The 22,163-nt window shown below is 39.4% G+C and overlaps 1 protein-coding gene across 1 annotated transcript; it reads left to right on the top strand.

Annotated features, from left to right (window-relative positions):
- Positions 1–3,328: 3,328 nt before the first annotated feature.
- On the top strand, positions 3,329–18,681 carry LOC108900084 (transmembrane gamma-carboxyglutamic acid protein 3). Its single transcript, XM_018700926.2, has 4 exons — positions 3,329–3,418; positions 7,629–7,677; positions 9,531–9,691; positions 12,118–18,681. The coding sequence occupies exons 2-4, from the start codon at positions 7,668–7,670 to the stop codon at positions 12,664–12,666; spliced, it is 720 nt and encodes a 239-aa protein (XP_018556442.1). The 5' UTR covers positions 3,329–3,418; positions 7,629–7,667; the 3' UTR covers positions 12,667–18,681.
- The last annotated feature ends 3,482 nt before the right edge of the window (positions 18,682–22,163 follow it).

Raw genomic sequence — 22,163 nt, 5'->3', positions numbered from 1 at the left:
TTTGGCTGTTGTACTTTGAGAAATCACACAGTTGTCAAGGGATATAGTTATTTGATCAAACTGGTGTCTATATCGTGCTGGGCCAATAACCAGCATTTCAGTTTTATCTGAGTTAAGAAGCAGGAAGTTTCGAGACATCCAACTTTTCACAGAAGACAAGCAGATCTCTAGTTCCATACAGCTGGGTATCATCAGCATAACAGTGAAAATTAATCCAAATAATTTGGCCAAGATGAGAAATATAAAGAGAGAAAAGCACGGGGCCAAGAACAGAACCCTGGGGTACTCCATATTTCACATCAGTAAAGGCTGATATGGTGTTATTACAAGAGACACACTGAGTTGTGTCAGATAAGTAAGATTTTAACCAGCTGAGGGCCAAGCCAGATCAAGTAAAAGGAGCAGAGAGGTCTGAATCTGAATCCAGAGAGAGTAGAAGATCATTTACTACTTTAGCATGTGCTGTTTCGGTAGAGTGAAAGGCCCTAAAGGCAGCTATCAGCTAAGTGGGCTGAAAGCTGCTGTGACACCACTTTTTTTGGGTTTAGAGGCTAGTACCAGCTTAGATAATGAATCAAGACATACAGTGTCAAAATTCATCAGAGCAGAAACTCTCTGAGACTCAATGTGATGCTCAGCTGGCTCTACAGCAGATGCTGGAGAGAATGAACTGATTTTTAATCTAATCTCATCAATTTTACTGCAGAAAAAAATCTGAAACTCACGAGCAGTAAAGGGCGAGCAACTAGGAGCCTTAGTAGAAAAAAGTCTAATATTTATAAAGCCAAATTTGAGGATCATATTGAGCCTGGAGCTGTAGATGAAGTATTAATAGGAATGAGACATCTAGTGTTTCTATTAGGAAATTTTTGTGGTCTTTTATTCAGTACTTTATAGGACATAGCACTGTCACCAGTGGCAGGAGTGGTAATTTGTACGTGGTGGTTGAGAAACTTAGGAAACTTGTGATTAGTACGGCGGGGAATGGAGACTCAAAAACCACATCACCTAAAGACCTAGCAGGTTCTCTAATCACCTGCAACCTGCCGAGAACTAGGGCCCTATTGTCAAACCTGACATAAACACCTATCTATATTCCTAGATAAAATAGCAGCGCCTGCTCCGGTAGGATGCAGACCATCTGCCTTCAGCAGGTCAGGGCGGCCCCAGAAAGAAGGCCAGTTATCCACAAAACTATATCCCTGCTTGCTACACTGACGAGCCAGCCAGCGGTTCAGAGACGTTAATCTGCTGTACACCTCATCATTACCCCACATCTTTCTGGCAAACTGAAGCATCCTAGCTAAACTAGCTTTAGTGACCTCAGACTGCTTCATTCTTATGTTATTGGTGCCGACATGAATCACAATGTTGCCATAGCTAGGTGTGGAATGTGCCTGAGCCCCCTGTTTCTCCCTGCGTGATGCCAGCACCCTAAGATTATCCTCTGTGTTGGAAGCTCTGCCCCAGGTAGGCAGTAAACATTGGCTGGTGAAGCTAGCCTGACATTGCAAGTGATGGAGTCCCCTATGACTAGAGCGCATTGTTTAGCCCTGTCAGTGGGAGCGGGGGAGACACACAGGCAAACAGGACTACCAATGGGACTATCAAGAGTTGAAAACTGGTTCACAGTTGGGAGAGGCGACTGCAGACCAGGCCACACAACCGGTTGCTTGCTCTTACATGCCCCTCCCCGCCAACTGACATGGACAAACTCCGCACACACTGCCGATGAGGCTAAGCTAGCCCTAACAGGCTTGCTATCGAGCCTGTGGTTAATGCTATCTGGAGTGCTCATCATATCTAAGGTAATGGTCTTGAAACTTGTGATTTAACAGCATGATCACCTATACAATGTTTAAGCAATATCACAACTCCAATTAAATCGAAGTTATTGCTTCATGATTTTTATCAGATTAAAAATCATGAATATCTTGTGCATCATTTACACTCATATTAGTGTGTTTGAAACATTAAGGATATTGGATATTAAAATAGTATTCAGGAACACCCTACATTTGATATGGATGCTATGAAACCCAACATCTCTGCTGACAAAACACAACAAGCACATATAACAACAACACAGATTTCCTTAACACAAGACTGAAGATCGTAGCCAAGCTGGACACCTGGTTGGCCCCCATGGTTGATTACCAAGGCTAAGTGACAAAGTACCTGCTGAAAGTCTGCAGGAAGATGGGAATGCAGCACTAAACATAGACAGACTTTATTGACTTTACTGATTCCTTTGGGATGACTCCCTCATACTCCAAGACCATGTTGGAGTAGGAGGCATCACATAATAGGCTAATAGGATCTAAGAGCAGACCACAGCAATCTCCCAGAACAAGATGCAGTAACCATTACAATGGCAAACATCCAAGAGAAAATGTCAGGCATTGAAAGCTGGACAGCACCAGGCCCTGACATGATCCACACCTACTGGTTAACGAAACTAACTGCATTCCATGAACACATAGCAGACCAAATGAACCACTTGCTGATGGATGGCACCCACCTGGAGTGGCTACCCAAGGGCAGACAGTCCTGATAATGAAGGATCCTCAGAAAGGGAGTGATTCCTTCCAACTACTGACCAATAACCTGCATTTGCACAACATGGAAGCTCCTGTCATGTATCATACCAACTAAGGTGAAGGCACATAGCTCAATACAAAGGAAATTATAGTAATAACAGGGGAGCCAAACACCAGCTACTTGTATATAGAGCAGTCACTTATGACTGAAAGGCCTGGCAGACCAACCTGTGCCTGGATTGTCTACAAGAAAGCCTACAACTCAATGCCACACACAAATACTGGAATGCTTGGAAATGTACAACAGCAACAGGACACAAAGATCCTTCATTAGGAACTCAGTGGGGATGTTGAAAACAACTGTAGAGGCCAACTCAAAGTCAACTGCACATGTTATCATGAAGTTCATCATAATGTCAAGAAGGATTGAAATCTCAGCACCCCTGCCACTAAAGCAAATGAACTAATACTAAAATCTCCATGTAAAAGTAAGATGCACAGAGCATGTGATTTGCTGCAAAAATTTGTATAAAATATGAGCTGTGATAGTAAAGAATTTCTATGCTGGAGAGTCCCTGATGGCCAGAGAGGCCAAAAGGGGAAGTGTGTGTGTGTGTGTGTGTGTGTGTGATAATTTATTGTCTAAATGGTCGCCGTTCTCTCATGTTTTTTCCTTAATTTTTTCAGTAGAAGTTTCTCCCGCCCCTTCCCCTTGCATCAGTCGAGACGTATCGGGGTTGTGATTGGCTAATCGTAGAGAGTCCTCCTCTGCTATTGGCAGGTAGGTATGTGTATCACGGTCACTGTAGTGAGTCGTGTGGGAGTTCCCTTGTGTCCGGGATGAAAGGGAAAAGGCTTCTTTTCTTACCGGAATGAAGGTAAGAAAGCTCTTCTGAATCCCTACCTTATACAAGGCAGAGGGATTGTGAACCGTTACGTGACTGAGGGAAGCTATAGATTGTTTAAAAAAAAAAATGCGACATACAGATGTCGGCATATTTCGTTGGAGAAAAAACGACTAATATGAGTCTTGATAATGGATTTTTGATCTGCAGTTATAGGAGGAGCTGAGATGTTAAGGACTGTTTCTATCCATCCGTGAAAATACCTGTTTGTGTTTGGAGCTCAAAATGAAGGTTTATTGGCTGTGGAGAGAAGATGTAACGAGGTGAAAAGCGTTGTGTGTCCCTATGAGTGTTTTATGTTTGTTTCTTTGTGCTTCTTAAAATCAGGCTATTCCAGGACAGAGCCAACATACTTAAAAATTATAGCTGCCCAGTGCGAGACTATTGTCTTCCTGTATCCTAATTATTCAAGTTGGAAGTCAGAGCCTCCCCATCTCTGTCTCTGTTGCTACGGAAACCCTCCACCCCATCACTCTCAGTCTATATTTATAGTAGCCTATATTTTCCAGGGGTAGGACTGAATGGTGGCCATAGGCTTATAAAAATACTCCCTCTACTATTTCAAAGAGTAATGTCATGCATTAACTAAAAACTCTTTCTGTTTCTCAGGCAATATATGCAAAAATGGAGAAAAGAAAATATGACATCAAAGCATGATGTGTGGTACTGATAAAAAGAAGACTATGTAACCTGAAAACTGCATTACAAGAAAATTTGAAAGTAAAAGCCTTCTAATCAGTTTGAAGTTTAGATTTGAGAAAGAGTTTAATTAAATCCATTTGTTAAAACTGAATCCTGATTATAATATTGATATGAAAAATGATAATGAATTCCAGTTGAAAGTGCTGTGCTGCTGGGTTTATAATCCATTCACTACAGTTAACGTACCAGTATAGATTACTACAAAGTACTACAAGCAGACCACAGGTTTCATTCAGTTTTACTATCTTCCTGAGAGTTCCCCATTCATCTTTAACCAATGATGTTTCAGTTAAATATGAAGGTCCACCTCTGCTGAGTTATGTACATGATTATCTGTAGTGCTCCTCTAATATTGTCTTGACTTGTTGAGTTTGATTGAATCCTATTTGATCTACATTAATAATCTGAAGTATGACCTTTTGTATTCTTTGAGCCAGGATGGCAGTTAACAGTTTGCAGTCTAGATTTTAATGCATTTACTGGTCTGTAATTTGCATGGTCTAATTCTTCTCTCCACAAAGATGGTATTTTACTTTCTTACAAGGGGTCAGAACATTTTTCATACTCTCTGATGTGAACCCATCCTTACAAAAGCTTGCATTGCACCTTGTAACTTATATGCCAGTGGTCGTGCATATTCTGAGTGTTTCTGTTTAGTGTAAAGTAATTGTTTTTGAGTTTCTTGAGTATATAATTCATTGATCTCATTCCTTTGAACTCTTATATCTGTTTTTTTAAATCTTGAATTTCCATTCCAGTCTTTCTGACATTTATCTAGGTTTTCTGTTTTAAGTTTCTGGAGTCTGGATTTTAAAGCAATAAATTTACCCTTCTCCCTGCCTTACATACATCCAGTGGTACAGACAGAGACATCTGTCCATCATCACACAGTAAATAATAATGTATTTCCTGTTTAACCAGGTATATATTTCATATACATGAGTTAAACTTTAATTATGTTGCTTTTTGTCAGTTTCCTATTTTTACTGAGCCAGGCACTGATTTGAAAGGTCTATAGTTCTGTCAACCATCTGTCTGTCTTTTAGAAAATAATCAGTTTTTGAATATGTTGAGTGTGGAAAGGAAAAATGGGTGTAGTATCTATTTTATAGTTTTAGAGATAATACCTAGTTCTGTAGTAGTTCTGTCTCAACTAGGAAATATGTTTTGTTATGTGCTTATGTAACAATTATTGTGGTGAAAAATGAAAGGATAACTCAGCATGCAGTGTGTTGTTTCACCACAAGCCTCCAGAACAACTTCAGTGCTTCTTGTCATAGATTCTCCAAGTGTATGGAACTCTACTGGAGGGAAGGACCAAAACATATCATTAGGTTTCTTGACAACAGTGGTGAAGAGGGCTGCCAACATGTTGCTCCTAAATCTTACACTGTAAAAATGAAAAGTTTAAGAAAACTCAAAATTTCAAGGCAACTCAAAACTAAGTTTTGAAGAAGATCTTCTGTTATTCATCATTTTACATGAACATTACTCGTCTTTTTTTTTTTTTTTACTTTTGTTAAATTATTCTAAGTTAAAATAAGTCAAATCTGTATGGTGCACTTTTTTGGAGTTTATAAATAAGCAAGAATTGATTTCAAGCCTTTTCTTTATCCATCATGACAGCTTTTGCTGTTTGATGATGCCATAAGAACAGGAGCATTATTCTATAACATCACCCATGACTCCAGTGACACATAACAGCCTCTGTCATGTAACTGTCTTTATATTAGGAAAAAATGTCAGTGAAGTGCATCCTGGGAAGTATATGCAAATTAGTGAAAACTGTTTCTACATAACTTAAACTGATGAGTTAAGTGAACAACCCATTGTACGTTTTGTCAAATGGTTATCATGATATAAATCTTGTCTGCTTCACATACTTTTGTTTTTGTGGTTTTTATTTATCAAATGTTGTTGTTGTGAGAATTATCATTAGGCTGTTCACTGATCTTTATACCTGTGATACCTGCAAACTATAGCTATATTTTCCAAATGCAATTGAGGGTATAGAACTAATTTCATTTTCAAACATTTGAAAAAGGGATTGATGTTCTACTAACCACTTCAGCAACACACTGTAAAGCTAGTAGCCTACATAGCCTCCAGTACTGACACTCAACAGAGTGCTATGTGCGTGCGTGCTCTTCTAAACCGATTTCATCCTGCAAATTTTAACAGCTAGGCAGGACTGAAATCAAGGTTTTACATCTGATCAAACATCTTAACAGTCAAGCGGTCTCCTCCATGCTGTTGATTTGGAATAAAACAAACTACAAATATAAAACTTCAGAATAAATGTAGTGCAAACACAAAGATTCAATTCAATTTAATTTTATTTATATAGCACAGAATCACAACAAAAGTCATCTCAAGGCACTTCTCATATAGAGCAGGTCTAGACCATACTCTCTAAAATAGGTAATTACAGAGAGAGACCCAACAATTCCCACCATGAGCAACACTAGGCGACAGTGGCAAGGAAAAACTTCCTTTTAAGAGGCAGAAACTTCGAGCAGAACCGGACTCAGGGTGGGCGGCCATCTGCGTCAACTGGTTGGGTTTAGACAGAGAAAGGGGGGACGGGGAGAAAGACAACATTGCAAATACACAGACTAAGTAGTAATAGTAGTAATAATAATTATTAGTAATAATAATTATTATTATTATAGCTAAAGGAATAATAATGACAGAACAGTGAAACATTAATAGCAATAACACTACCACTAACACTAATAAATGTTTAATTGTTGAGCTGGATCATGGGAGCAGCAGGAGACTCTACAGCTCTGGAGGCAAAGAGCCAGCAGTAAGTGAGAGAGAGAGAGAAGCACAGCCTGGGCACTGATGTGCTTGAGGGAAGAAACACACAGTTAGAGTGATGCAGCAATTTTAAGACAAAGATACAGTAATCTTGTCGGCAGGACAACATGGGCACCAATTACTAACTACTAAGCTTAATTGATGCATTGAGACTGAGATGAGAAACATGGAGGATTTCATAGTATTATGTTTTGTTTATTACTTTACCATCATTGTCTTTACCATCATTGTGGGTTGGCAGCCAAAGGTCTAGGTACTGTAGTTTTTTCAAGGATATCATTTCATCATCAAATGTTGAAAAAGAAAAAGAAAAAAAGCTTGCTGTCATAACCAACTGGAATATCAAAAACTACAACACATCAAAATTACAATAAATCATAAAAGCAAAACAAGACTTTATTATATTTTGAAAGGTTAGGGTATTGATTGACTGTTGGTGTTGGTCAAATTAAAATCACATGTGTAGCCAGTTCTTGTAGTGTCCTTAGGAGGAAATTAAACATAATTGTATCCAGAGGAGATGGTGAAGATGTCTCTTGAAGCTTCTTCAGGTAGGAGCATGGACAGGAAGCATGAACCTCCTGGATATTGGTCCAGTTTTCTTGGTGTTGATTCTGTCAGTCATGGTGTCTTATATTGTGCTGTGCTCTTCCTGCAGGTCTGCAATCTGTCCGTGTGTGAATAGCAGGGCAGGAGTATGGCTGTAGGTGAGCAGATCAGCAATGTTCATAAACATCTGAACTCTGTGTGAAATGAGTTTGTTTCTCTTTCATGCATTTGCATTGAAATCAATCATAACTGATTTTTGTGGATACAAGCTGTAAATACAACACTGATATGTTATCACCTTTTAAGTTAATATGGCAAACATGTTAATACACAGTTACACATCCAGCAGATACAGAGCAACAGCATCATTCATTTGGAGTGAGTCCAATATCCACTCTGAGACAGAACCAAAGCAGTAAAGCTGTAGGCCACAAATTCTAAACAATGAGCTTTCAAGAAAAAATACTGATTATAGCAGTTTGAAGAAAAGATCTCACTAATGATTTCGAGGAGGTGGAGTTGAATGGAAAGCAACGAATGAAAATTTAAGCATGAAATTGTATTTATACAGAGTTTAGGGGAGATGGTTGACTGATGATATGGACTGATGGAAAGCAGCATCTGATTATCTCACCACCTATTATCATTTAGTTTTACTAAAAATACATATTAGTTTTAGTCAAATTTTAGTATTTGGTTCTTGTTTGTTTTAGTCCACAAAAACAGTTTTTCTCATAGTTTTTTTTTTTAAAGTTTTCATCAGTGACATGTTTCTCATGTCTCATTTTTGTCATACATTTTGAAGTTTTATGTCTTCAGTGTATTTTAAGGCTACAGCTATCATGTCAAGTCAAGTCAAGTCAAATTTTATTTATATAGCGCCAATTCACAACAGAAGTTATCTCGAGGCACTGTACATATAGAGCAGGTCTAGACCGTACTCTTTATCTTATAAGATTTACAGAGAAAAACCCAACAGATCCCACCATGAGCAAGCACTAGGCGACTGTGGCAAGGAAAAACTTCCTTTTAAGAGGCAGAAACCTCGAGCAGAACCGGACTCAAGGTGGGCGGCCATCTGCCTCGACCGGTTGGGTTTAGACAGAAAGAGAGGGGGATGGGGGAATGGGGTAAGAGAAAGACACCATTGCAGATACACAGACTAGGTCAAAATGTAAATAGTAGTAGTAATAATAATAATAACAATAATAATAATAATGGTAATAATAATAATAATAATGATAATAATAATAACAACAACAATAATAATAATAATAATAATAATAATTATTATTATTATTATTATTATTATTATTATTATTATTATTACAGCTAAAGGAATAATAATGACAAACAATGGTACATTAATAGCACTAACACTATCAATAACACTAGTAAATGTTTAATTATTGTTGCATCATGGGTTGAGCTGGATCATGGGAGCAGCAGGAGACTCTCCAGCTCTGGAGGCAGAACCCTGCAGTGAGAGACAGTAACAGAGAGAGAGAGAGAAGCACAGCCTGGGCAGTAATGTGCTTGAGGGAAGAACACACAGTTCTTCTGAACAAGGAACTGCAGTGTAGTGTTCTGCAGAATTTAAACATCATTCATTGGTCTGTTATACATTTCATCATAGTTCTCATTTTCAAAGGTTACTTTATATTTCCATTTAGTCTTGTTGTCAACAAATATTTTTGGTCACAGTTTTCATTACTGAAATTAACACTAGTTTAAGATAAATATCTGCAGACATAGTGCACAAAGTGCAGGGTAATAAGTATCCTTCTATTTAAATAATAACTCGTCAGTACTGTGTAAAAAATATTTCCAATCCTTGCCTTTCACAGCTTCACAAAAGGATCATGTGTAGAGGAATCATGTGGTTGAGGACACATCCACAACCATGCAGACCTGTCTGTGAATGTGTTTGAGGGCAAATGTTCCATGTGACTGTTGAGTAACCCTAGTATGCTTGGCTAAATTTTGGATTTGTTTTATTTCTGTGTTGCAGCGTTCCTCAGTGATAAGGATGCTCATTCTGTCCTGAAGCGTTTCCCTCGAGCCAACAGCTACCTGGAGGAGCTGAGACAGGGGAACATAGAGAGGGAGTGTGGTGAGGAGAGCTGCAGCTTCGAAGAGGCCAATGAAGTGTTTGAGAACAAAGAGAGAACGGTGAGCCGGTGTTTTACCATACAGCACGAGTTTTCACAAACTCCTCCATCAGTTATGGTAGCATGATTATAGTGTAGTGACTGCTGGAGTAGAGACAATGTGGTATTACTTTTACCATTTTGTCTCACTGTCAGATAATCAGATCTTGACCCTCACCATGCACTGTGGCTGAGTCTGAGGCCAAATGAAGAAGTTAAAGTATCTCGGGGCCTTGCTCACAAATGAGGGTAGGGGGGAGCGAGAGATTGGCAGGTGGATTGGTGCAGCATCAGCAGTAAAAGAGGGGTTGTGTAGGATGTACAGGATTATGTCAAATGGAGGTAGTTGAGGTGGTTTGGGCATCTGATTAGGACGTGTCCTGGGTACCTCCCATTGGAGGCCTTCAAGACATGTCCAACTGGTTGGAGATCTTCAGGCATACCAAGAACATGCTGGAGAGATTATATGTCTCATCTGGCCTGGGTATGACTCAGGATTTCCCAGGGGGACAGTGTGTACAGGCAGTGGTGTACTGGCCATCAAGCAAACTGGGACAAATCCCAGTGGGCCACTACATCATTTGCCGGGGGACTGCCAAAAAATTCTGACTAGAGTCTGACTATTTCCTGGCCCTCTCTGTGTGACTGTCTGCTCCAAAACCAGTCATCAAAACTTCCAAGATGTGATACCAAATCCCCCCCAAATTCCATGTTGTTGGGTTACCTGACTTTTTCCACATTCTGAATCTTTGCCTGAAAGCTATTGCTATTCTATTTATATTCTGTGTCGCTTGCTAACTGTCCTGCATGCTGCCCTGTCTTTCGTTCGCAAACTGTTGTTGTACTGCCCTGTGTGATGTGTTCTGTCTGTATTTGCTGCTGGAAACGTAATTTCCCCGAGGGAGTTATCCCAAAGGGATCAATAAAGTCCGTCTAAGTCTAAGCTTCTGGAACCAACTCATACATTTTAAGCACATCCATCTTAACTGAAGAATAACTCTGGCTTTTACTCAGTTGCAGGAACAGTAAGCTTCCTGAGCCTGCTCTGAATCTTGCCAATTCCTACTGTCAGCTAGAAGCTCAGACAACAAAAAGGAAGCGTCAGAATCACTCTGATGAAATTTTGGAATTAAACTGAAATTGCCAGCCACATAAAACCACTCTGGAGATTCAGGAGCAACATTCAGTTTTCTTACCATTATGACTCAGACGTAGTTTGTCTCTTCCAACTCAAGCACTTTAAGTTCTGCTCATGCTTCATTTTCTTAACAACCTACTTGTCCCTCTAAACTTGCTGCTGATGCTTACTACAAAAATGCATTTTCTTTTGTTGATCAAAAGTTAAACCAAGATTTAAACCATTAATACCAGGAGGAGACAAGACAGGGTGCATCTTGATTTTGAAAAGTCCATCCTCAAACAGGTTAGCCTTCAAAAATTACTTTCATATTCTCCTTCATGCACTTGTCACCAATGTCTATTTCTAAATGCTCTGCAAGATTCAACAGCTGCTTGACCACAGTGTCCCAAAAACTCCTCTGATGAAGCTTTTGAAAACATCATAAACTCCCAGCATAACACACACGGCGGCAGAAGAACATAACATAAAACGGAATCCATATAAAAAATGTAAAGTGATACCAATAATACAGTAGTAGTAATGATAGTAGTGATAATTTAAGTAGTAATTGCAAAAGTAGAGGAAGCAGTACTAGTAATTTCTAATTATAATAGCAGGTGTTGAGTGGAGTTGTAGGAGCAGCAGGAGACTCTACAGCGCCAGAGGCAGAAATACCTGCAGAAAGTGACAGAAGAGGACAGAGACGGAAGAGCACAGTACTATGACAATATTGAGAGAGAGAGAGAGAGAGAGAGAGAGAGAGCAGCTCAGTGCATCATGGGAGATCTCCCGGCAGTCCAGGTCTATAGCAGCATAACTAAGGGATGGTTCAAGCCTGAGCCAACCCTAACTATAAGCTTTATCAAAGAGGGAAGTTTTAAGCCGACTCTTAAAGGTACAGAGGGTGTCTGCCTCCTGGACCCAAACTGGGAGAAGGTTTCACAGTAGAGGAGCCTGATAACTGAAGGCTCTGCCTCCCATTCGACTCTTAGAAACTCTGGGAACCACCAGTAAACCAGCATTCTGGGAGTGCAGAGTCCTAGTGGGATTGTAGGGGACTATGAGATCTTTAAGGTAAGATGGAGCCTGACCATTAAGGGCTTTGTATGTGAGGAGGATGATTTTGAATTCTACTCTGGATTTGACTGGGAGCCAATGTAGAGAGGGATGTAGATCTGACTTAATTAAACCTCTTTTATGAAACTGAATTCCCTGAACATAAGTGTGGTTTAATTGGCAGTCTGGCTTTATGAAACACTCCTTTGAATTAAGGATAGAGTTCAAAATTAACCCTGGTGTAAAAATGTAAAATGTCTCTCCCTTCCCAGATGGAGTTTTGGAAAACTCGCAATGCCTATACAGTGAGCAGCAGCGAAGGACGCTCAGAGCGTGCCAACACTGTCTACATGGTGGTTCCTTTGCTGGGCGTGGCACTGCTCATCATCATCGGCCTCTTCCTCCTTTGGAGGTGCCAGCTTCAGAAGGCCACCCGTCGACGGCCTGCCTACACCCAGAACCGCTACATGGCCAACAACCGCAGCACCCGCAGCCTGCCACGCATTCTGGTTTACCGCGAAACAGTGGCACACATCGAAAGCTCACACCAGGAGTCCAACTCACATCCCACTGTGGTGGTGAGTGGTGCTGAGAGAGGAGGAGGTTCTCAGTCGGATTCACGTGGCCTCAACCAACAGAACACTCATGCCCTCTATATTCAGGACTCCTCTCTGTCTGTGGCTTCACGGTTGTCTGGCGCCACGCCACCTCCATCTTATGAGGAGGTGACAGGACACCTGGAAAGCAGTGGTGATGAGACCTCAGCACCTTCATACACTGATCCTCCACCCAAATATGAGGAAATCATAAAGGAGAAATGAAAGAGGCAAAAATAATGCAGGTTATTGCTCCCCAACTGTATCTGAAGGAGGCTAAGGCTGGCAAAAAAGTTGGTCTGTACTATATTACTTTGTTTCACTCATGGGTGCAACCAAAAAAGGAGTTACCCTCATGAATCTGAGTGTTGTCCAGGATCACTGTTCATAATTTACCTTAAACCTCCACTCATTTCTTTTGTATTCAGTTTGTTTGGTGAACTGTGAATGGCAGACTTTGTCCCCGTGCAGCCACAGTAGGGACCAAACAACAAGGTGCATGAGAGAATTTGACAGGGAAAATACACAGTGGCAGGAAAAAGTATGTGAATTGTCATAAAACATGACCTGATCTTAAAATCTTCATCTAGGTATCTAAACACAATTAGCACCTATGAAGACAATGTGCTTAAGCTAATAACACACACACACACATTATAATCTTTTGTGTTTTTATTGAACACAGCCATTAAACACAGTACTGGTGGAAAAATTAAGTGAACCCTTGGATATAATAACTGTTTGAACCTCCTTTGGCAGAACTGACCTCAAATCAGCTCTTCCAGTATCTGCAGATCAGACCTGTACAATATTCAAGAGGAAGTTTCTTCCTCCACAACAACTCTATTGGGTTCAGGTCTGGGCTCTGACTCCAAAAGGTGGATTTTCTTTATCTGAAGTCATTCTGTAGTACATTTACTTTGATGTTCATGCCCAACATCTACTGATGTTCAGCTGGTGAACAGCCACCCTGACATTTTTCTGGAAAATACCTTGATAAACTTGGGAATTCATTTTCCCCTCGATGAAGGTGAGCCATTCAGACCCAGAGGCAGCAAAGCCCCAAATCATGATACTCCCTCTGGTCATACTGCATCTTTGACATTATGTTTTCATGTTGGTTTGCTGTCCTCTTTTTATGCCATATATAGTGCTGCATGATCTTCCCAAACAGGCACAAACTTCAGGCAGGCAGTCTTTTTATAGAGAGCAGCATTATGCTCTAAGCAGCCATGCTCCATGATCTGTGTATAGTGGACTGATGAACAGAGATGTTAACCAGCTTGTGATTCCTTTAAGCCTGTAACTGTTGACTGGGCTTCTTTTTAACTCACTGATCTCTCTGCTTTCTGCCTTTGGAGTCATTTTAGCTGAATGTAGAGTAGCCACAGAACTAAATCATTTCCATCTATATTGAGTTTGTCTGACTGTGGACTGATGAATATCTAAACTCTCTGAAATGACTCTGTAACCATTTCAGCTTTATGTACATCAGCAATTCTTGATTATAAATCTTCTGAGTTAAAGTAACTAAAATTTTCTGTTATTGGTTAAGATACATTTTGGTTCTTGAAGAGGGCTAGAAAAGCAAGTAGGTTTACATGCACATTAGGGGATGGCACTGGGAGCTGTCAGACAATTTGTCATACAGATATTATAGAGTATTATTTTATCTGCATCTACAGTTCTCTTTCTCTCTGAGTGTGTCATTACTTTTGTACTTAATTACACACAGGAGAAAGTTCTGCTGTTGACACTCACCGAGTACTTAATTAGGAACATCATACTAATACTGGGTAGTTCCTCCCTTTGCTCTTAAACAGCCTCAGTTCTTTGTGGTATGGATTCCTCCAGATGTCGGAAACTTTCCTCTGAGATTCTGCTCCATGTTGATATGACTGCACAACATCATTTCTGCTGATTTGTCAGCTGCACATTCATGCTGTCGATCTCCTGTTGTACCACATCCCAAAGGTGTTCTACTGGATTCAGATCTGGTGACTGAGGAGGTCACTGAAGTGCACTGATGACTTTTGCTTTGTGGCCATGAGCTGACCTGGCAGAAATGGACCTAGCATGTAAAAATAGTGGAGTTTGGAGAAGGATCAGGCATGGCTCATGGACCAGGCTGGACACACAAACACACAAGCTATAATCAGGCAGCAATTATCAGACATGTGGTGAATCAGACACAGGGTTTTATCAGATTGCTTGATGCACTTGTCATGATGTGCAGATGACAAAGACTTGACAAAGAGACAACTTTAAATTGACGAGCAGAGCGCTGGTTAACATTTATTGTTCCTTAATATTAACAGGGAAAAACGATTGGTATTTGTGTCTTCAGTGGCCAATAGTCAATCTGATCACCAGTCACTGTGCATATAGTGATTCTTTAAACTGTACATACAAAGTTAGTTGTGGAGGTATCAGGACTCTGAGCCAAAGCTGATGTTTAGTTGGATGTTCTCGTGGTTTATTGCTGTATTAGACTGGTTTTCATCCATCCTCTGATGCTAAATCTGTATGCCCCCTCACATCATTCAACTGCAAACAAGACTGAGCTTATTTGCTTTTCTAATACTTGTTGTACTGCCTATATTTTGATTGCTGCAGGCTTTTTAGACCACCCTCACACACCAGCTGTTGTTCACTGTAAGAGCAAATCCCTGCCTTCATGCTTCCAGACCCTGTGCTGTGTGGACAGTGTGTTACTTAGTTTTCGTGGGTCTCAGGCAGGACAGCCTGAAACATTTTTTGTTTTGAAAAATGCAGTGGAAAAAAGGGGTGTCTGCCATGGCCTGATGGTGATGAGCCAAGTATGGACTCTCTTTAGTGCTTTGGGTACAGATGTGTGTGGACTGCTTGTCATGAGATCACCAAGTCCTCAGTAATAATTTCCTCAAGCCTGTGCCATACAGAGGCAAGTTTATTTATTGCCAAACGTGCATTGTCTTAACACTCAACATATGTCCTACCTTTGTAAAGAGTACGGTCTAGACCTGCTCCATATGAAAAGTGCCCCAAGATCATTTTTGTTGTGATTTGGTGCTATAGAAATAAAAATTGACTTGACCACCATACTCATGACCACCAGTCTTACCATCTACATGTGGAACAAACTGATATCTTCTCTGTACAGTGCAGCCATTCTTCCTGCTGCAGTGTATGGCAGAGGCTTTGTATTAATTAAAGTTAAAATAGGGGTATTTTTTCCAGCTACCATAGTTTTGATAATCAATTTAGCAGTTAGGTCATTTATTAAACAAAATTGTTCCTGTGTCTCCACTGTGTGGATTTGCTACTTGACTCTGTTTTATATTGTTGTCAATCAATAGAATAATTAATAATAAAAACAATCTGTAGTTGCAAGGGAAGTGTAAATATACCATTTTGCTCCCAAAAGAAAAGAGTCATAAAACCTTCCTAAATCCTGTTCTTCTCTTTCACTGACTTTGCTGCAAAAAATGCATATAGTATATGAGGCTGTTTTGAACTGGAGCATATCAAGAGAAGATACAGTTCATGAACATAATGTAATTCTCTGCATAAATAATCCAACTAAAGAGACATACATTCACAAGTGCACCATCAAAATTATGTGTATGTACTACATGCATTTGAGTGCATGTACTCCATATGTATATATGCACACACAGTGCATGTACCCAAAGAGCAGAATCAACAGTTTGAGCTCTACACTCAGTGGTATGAGTCATTATAGCACCTTTGTTGCAGTTGCAGTTGTTCTTACTGCAATCTTACAATTAAAACACAACTTTGTTTATAGTTTATACATTTTGCGTGATGCAGTCAGTGTGGCTGTAAAGTTGTGTGGAGACAATCAAAGTAAATAATTTTAAATAATAATGCTGGGTTGGAGACACGGTATCACCATCAGTGAAGACACGACACTCTGTAATGCTGACAGATGTTTAGAGCTGCACTGGGTAAACTTAATAATTTGTCTCAGTGGTCAAAAGAAAAGAATATTTAAAGTTTGAAAAGTTTGAAGGATTCCTTTTACTTAAAATCTTATACTGTGTATCAAACTGTTGAAGAGGCTCAGCAAATATCAGTGAGTCAGTGAATGTTGGCTTGCTTCCTTTCAGGAAGCAGTTTTTTTTTACTCTTATATTAGGATTCATCTTTTCTTGTGGGTGTCCATGCTTTACACAATAAACTTGACTGGGTAAATAGTAAAGGTATGGAGTCTCAGTCAGAGGGTGGTGGTTGTCTTGTGTGAAGACTGTTAAAGAACCACAACACTTTTTCCCTAAAAGTCTGAGATGATTTAAAATTATTTATGATTTACATTTTTATTGGTCATTTTCATGTTCAAGTTGTACAGTTGTAGATGTTTTCTTGCACCATGCTTTTTTTGATGCTACCACTTTAGACTACATTACCATGTAATGATATATTAACTTTGACAAAAACTTAATGCAGACTTGATGTTTACCATGACAGCAAATCATACATCTATATGTATACACACATCTAGGACCTAAGGCCTGAACTATAAAGTGAGGTTACTGGCTTATGAGAGTAACTTCAGGAGTAACTTAGTGACGTCGGGAGTAACTTTCTGATTAATCCAAATCACTAAAGGTGGATAGGTTTTACCTGAGGTCTGCTGACATGGTAAATTACACTGCATTTCTAAACTGGTCTGGACAGTCAGTCTCAATAACAAAAAACAACAAAAGAAACTATTGTTTTTAGTTCCTTTTAATAGCAGAGGAAAATCTCTGACTGCTCTGAGAGTCCTGAAAGGAGGGAGCCACACATAAAGTTGCCTGTGTTCATCACCATTAAATACACATAAAAGTAGAAATGATGAAATGGGATGACTTAGATGTGTGTGTCAGGCATGGCTGACACGAGTCCTCACCCAAATCCTCCTGAAAAAGAAAAGTTGTTTCCTCATGTCAACATATCAGCATTGATAAGTCCACAGAAATCATCAGTTATTTCCTCACTCACCTGACGGTCAGAGGAAGGGGGGCCATGCTGGTGGCTGCAGCAAAGCAACATTATCCCCCTGAACTATACAGAAAACAGACATGTGAACTGATATGGTAGTACCTTGTACATAAAGTGTAGACACCAGGGTCAGAGGTTACTGACCCCTCAACCTCATTATTGTAAACCTCTGTATGTGAAAATGTGGCAGGAGGTGGTTTTCCTCCAGTTTTTCTGAATTCAGCCTTTTTCTGTTTGCTTTGAATACATCAACAGGCTAATGTCACGTGTATTCAGTACTAAGGATGAGAATTATCACTGCAGACCACTTTATAGAATGTTGTTATATGTCATCATGACTTGTTGCCATGTTCAGCTTTCAGCTTTCCGCTGCATGAAGTTCATATTTAACATAGCAGCAAGAGCTCTGGGGAGAACATTATTAACAATGAGTACGGGTCAGTTTCAGAAATGGTGCCCATGTGTCAACTATAATCCAAGTATCCTAATCATTTTCACATACTTGTCCTTACATCTCATATTCACATTCAAATTCAAATTAAGATGCTGCACAATCCTCATGTAAAGCTTGCATATTGACTGCCTGATTCTTCTCACACTGCTTGAAAACAAAGCATTGCTGAACAGGTGCATTTGCATTTCTCCTTGACACAAAATCATAGACACTTTATTTCTCCGTTTTTCCAAAGTGTATCACATCATGTGACCATCAATGTGCTGTATTCTCCTTAGTGCAAAATATTGTTTCTCTTTCCGCTCTAACTGTGCATCCAAAAGTATTATGATCATGGTTGTAACACACCTGGGTTGTCCATTTGATTGGAAATACTATTTTCCCAAGCCCTTCCAAAAACGTTTTCCCACATGACCTGATGTAGGTCTCTGATGATGACGTTACTACACATAAAGTGATATAAACCCTTGCCCAGCTAGTAATGTTAGCCACTGAGATGGACTGAGCCCTCACTGCATGCTACAGCTGCTGCCCTACTAACATGCTAACTAACAGACACACACACACACACACACACACACACAGATGGTTCACTCACTGTTGTTGTTGTAAAAGTTAAAAAAAAAAACTCCTCCTACCAGTAAGCAGCTCTGGATCAGTGTATAATCCTATGTGACTTGTGGGTGCTCCTATTCCGCTCCCGGTTTTCTCTCCACCAAACAACACCTAATTGTATATGTGCGTTAATAATCCACTACAGCGCGAGCATGAAATAATAAAAGGACCTTCTTCATCTTCAACTTCGACGTCTCCCTGTCCCTCCTCAGACTCAACTTCTCATCATCCTCAAGAAGAGGAGAAAAAGAAAAAGAAGTCTAAGAAACACAGTGATTCTCACAGCCATTCAAGAGTAAGCACAGACATTGATCATCTTTATAATCAAATGATTTCCCACCCTAAAGTTGACCATTACTTAACTGCTTTCTGTGCTTCATATTTCTATGAAAAGCAACTACTACCATGGGCTTAGGTAATAATAATAAGATGGGACCTAAGAGTTTTCTATGGTATGTCCATGTCCCACACTAATGTTATATTTTAGTATTTACTCCAAAAACCAGTGATTCAGATCTCTACAGCCATTTATAGCATTCTCATTCTTATCCTCCTCCTCTGTGGTCTTCTCTGGTTTTGTTAGATATTTAGCCTCTGAAACAGATAAGAAAAACATGTACTTACTGTACCATGCTGGTTCACCGTTTATCCTCTACCCAAGCTGGTTATGTTTGGTACAGCTTCTGAGGCAGGTAAGACCAGCTTCCAGGCTGGTGATGGCAGATATTACTAGCCACGAAGGCAGGTAGGAAAGGAGCTAAATCTAATATAACCAAGGAGGATGCACATGCAAAAGGAGGACCCTTCCTCATCTGCTAGTACTACAGTAACCATAGGGTGCCAAATCAACAATGCCAATGCATGTCTGAAAAAAGACTTTTTTGTTTGTTTTTTGTTGTTTTGTGAGGTGACCACAATGGATGGAATTATCTGCCACTACAAGAATGCCCTGCACATATTCAACACGTCTGGATCCATGAAAAAGGCCTTAACGTTGACCACAACACAATTGCAAGAACAGCTGTAATTACTGAGCTAGTGATCACATGTCCAGACATCTTCAAGGACCTGCTCCCAGGAGATGAAGATAATGAGAAGATGTCTGTGTTTGCAGAGCGATGCAGGGGGGCTATAACAGAGGAGATGGCTGAAATGATCACAGCAAAGAAAAAAGTGGAAAACTAATGTGTAAGTCCAATAATGTGTAAGCACACTTTTTTTCATTGAACACTTTATGTTAAACAAGTTATTTTGTTTATACATGCAGAGTATATGTTGGAACCGTCTGTTTGAGGAGGAGTAATGCAAGTTTGTTTTTTCTACAAAATGTTTTGTGTAGTATACATGAGGGAAAAAAATATCTCGTCTATTGACTTTGTTAAGGCATTTAAATCATTTGATAGTATAATTACACTTAATGAAGTCTTAATGAAAAGGACAACATTTATGACACAATTATAATGGTCTCATGACACCCAATGTCCCAAAACCAACCATATATGACAGTTTTATGTCATGTTAAGAAATTAAACTGTTTTTTAAAGTTTGACAATTAGGTCTGCTATGTCATGTTTATGTTGTCTTGGTTTATACCAAGTTGTCATAACAAAGACATCTCAAACAATGTCAACTTTGCATCAAAAGTGACATAATTGACAGAATGACACTTAACGACAACTGTCATAAGCATTCATTTATGTTCATGACACCTGACATCACACTGTCATAAGTCATTGCATTTATTACATGAAAATATAAAATGTAAAATAGGGACTTCTAGGAGGACAAAAATATCAGAATTGTTTGGCCACCATAGGTAGGTAGCTGTGAAAATTCCAGATTACTATAATCAGAGTGAATATAAACATCAAGTAATGCTTTAAAACATTAACATACTTTGAGAACATGAAGGCCTAACACTGATGCAGTTTTTGTTTCTTAAAACAACAGATACCTTCTCGTAGATATCAAGACTTAAAACACTGGGAAAGGGTAATCTGGCACATTTAAGAACATAAGTCAACACGTTGTGAGAACAGAAAATCTTCAGATGAGGTTTAGGTTTGCTGTCCTCTTTTGCTTCGCTCCTGGCATCTTTCCCCTCTGTCACAAGCTAAATTAAACAATCGGATGGCATGACGGTCTATTTCTGAGTCAGTTGCGCCAGAAGAGGAAGAGCATCTTTGAATCGCACCTGCACAAAAACAAACATACAAACAATACATTTTAATGGCTAATGTGCTGACTAGATTTCAGCATTTAGCGCTTGAGGATGTGCCACAGCCCAGCTATAGTGTTAAGACTGTATAATACCTGTAATTAGTTCATATCACAAATACTAAAAACAGAAATGAGATTACACTACCTAATAAAAGCTAAGTTAGCTTACTTAGGCACAAGAACACTTCTGGCCTCCATGTTATGGAAGGTTTTTTTTTCCCATTTGAGCCTTTCCAGTTTTTTATTTTTATTTATTTTATTAATTTTTTTTTTTTTTTTTTTTGAAACGCTGCATGAGAGCAGTTGTGCCAAGACATTCCAAGTGACCTTCTTGGTGTCTTCTCAAAACAGAAACCTGGAAAAGAGGGTAGGGAGGAGGAATATTATCAAAATAATGTACAACAACACAGGCAGCCACTGTGTGCATATTGGTTTATATCATTGTCTCAATGAAATATACATATAGGATCCAGAAAATGTCATTGATTTATGGAAAAAATGTGGCAGGCCCATGCATGTGTTTATAACTGCTGTTGCCCCATATTGTGTGATTTAAACCGGTAAATAAGTACCTTAAAAGCAATTTTCGTTTTACAAAATGGAGTGCATCTTATACACCGGTGCGACCTATACACCAGTAAAACAGAGCAAGGGAGAGACTGAAACTGGATTTAGCTTTATTTATAGGTCTGGTTTGATTTAACATACACCCAGCAGATGGCGCTATAAGATAGAGATTACACGCGTGTTGCCATGCTGTAGTGCATCAACTCCCTTCAGGAAGGAAACCCCTCTGCTCTGGATCATGGAGGTAAGAATAGAATGTACAGTATATGTCGAAGTAGCAAGGCATGTGTCGCTGGAGATTGGATAGCTGAGTCTTAAATAGAAATCAGATTTTGTGTATATCAGACTTATACAATAGGAGTTTCTTTTTTTCAAAGTTCAAAATTTTGACCTTTAACTACAGCACCCCTACCAGGTGGATTAGGGTCATATTTCTTGGACAGCATTGCCCACAACTTCCAACCAATGTGCAAAATGTCATGTACCATTTCAGGGGACTTTGCACAAACAATTTCTGACAGAAAAGAATAAATAAATTAGGGAAGCAGGAAAATAACAATAGGGTTTCAAGCCCTGATCGAGGAACTTCCAAGATTCTGCTTTTTTCTTCCATTTTTCAGCTTTCAAATTCATCAGCCTTCTGGATGCTATCAAGGGGAGGCTGTAATTCTTCTGGCATTCCACCGGGGACTTGAGGGGCAAATCCTGTTCTTGCCATGAGAATGTTGACAGTTGCGGCCAGCTGCGAGAAATGTTGCTTTATATTTTAGAGTAGAAGCAACATGTGCACCTATGGAGCTAAAAGAATGTAAAAAAAAAAAAATAAAAAAATAAGTAAAACAATATTTCACTCTGATTCTATATCATAAAAGAGTTAAAC

This window comes from Lates calcarifer, unplaced genomic scaffold (genome assembly GCF_001640805.2).
Source record: "Lates calcarifer isolate ASB-BC8 unplaced genomic scaffold, TLL_Latcal_v3 _unitig_4509_quiver_412, whole genome shotgun sequence".
Taxonomy (NCBI): Eukaryota; Metazoa; Chordata; class Actinopteri; family Centropomidae; genus Lates; species Lates calcarifer.
This window is presented reverse-complemented; position numbering and strand designations above follow the sequence as displayed.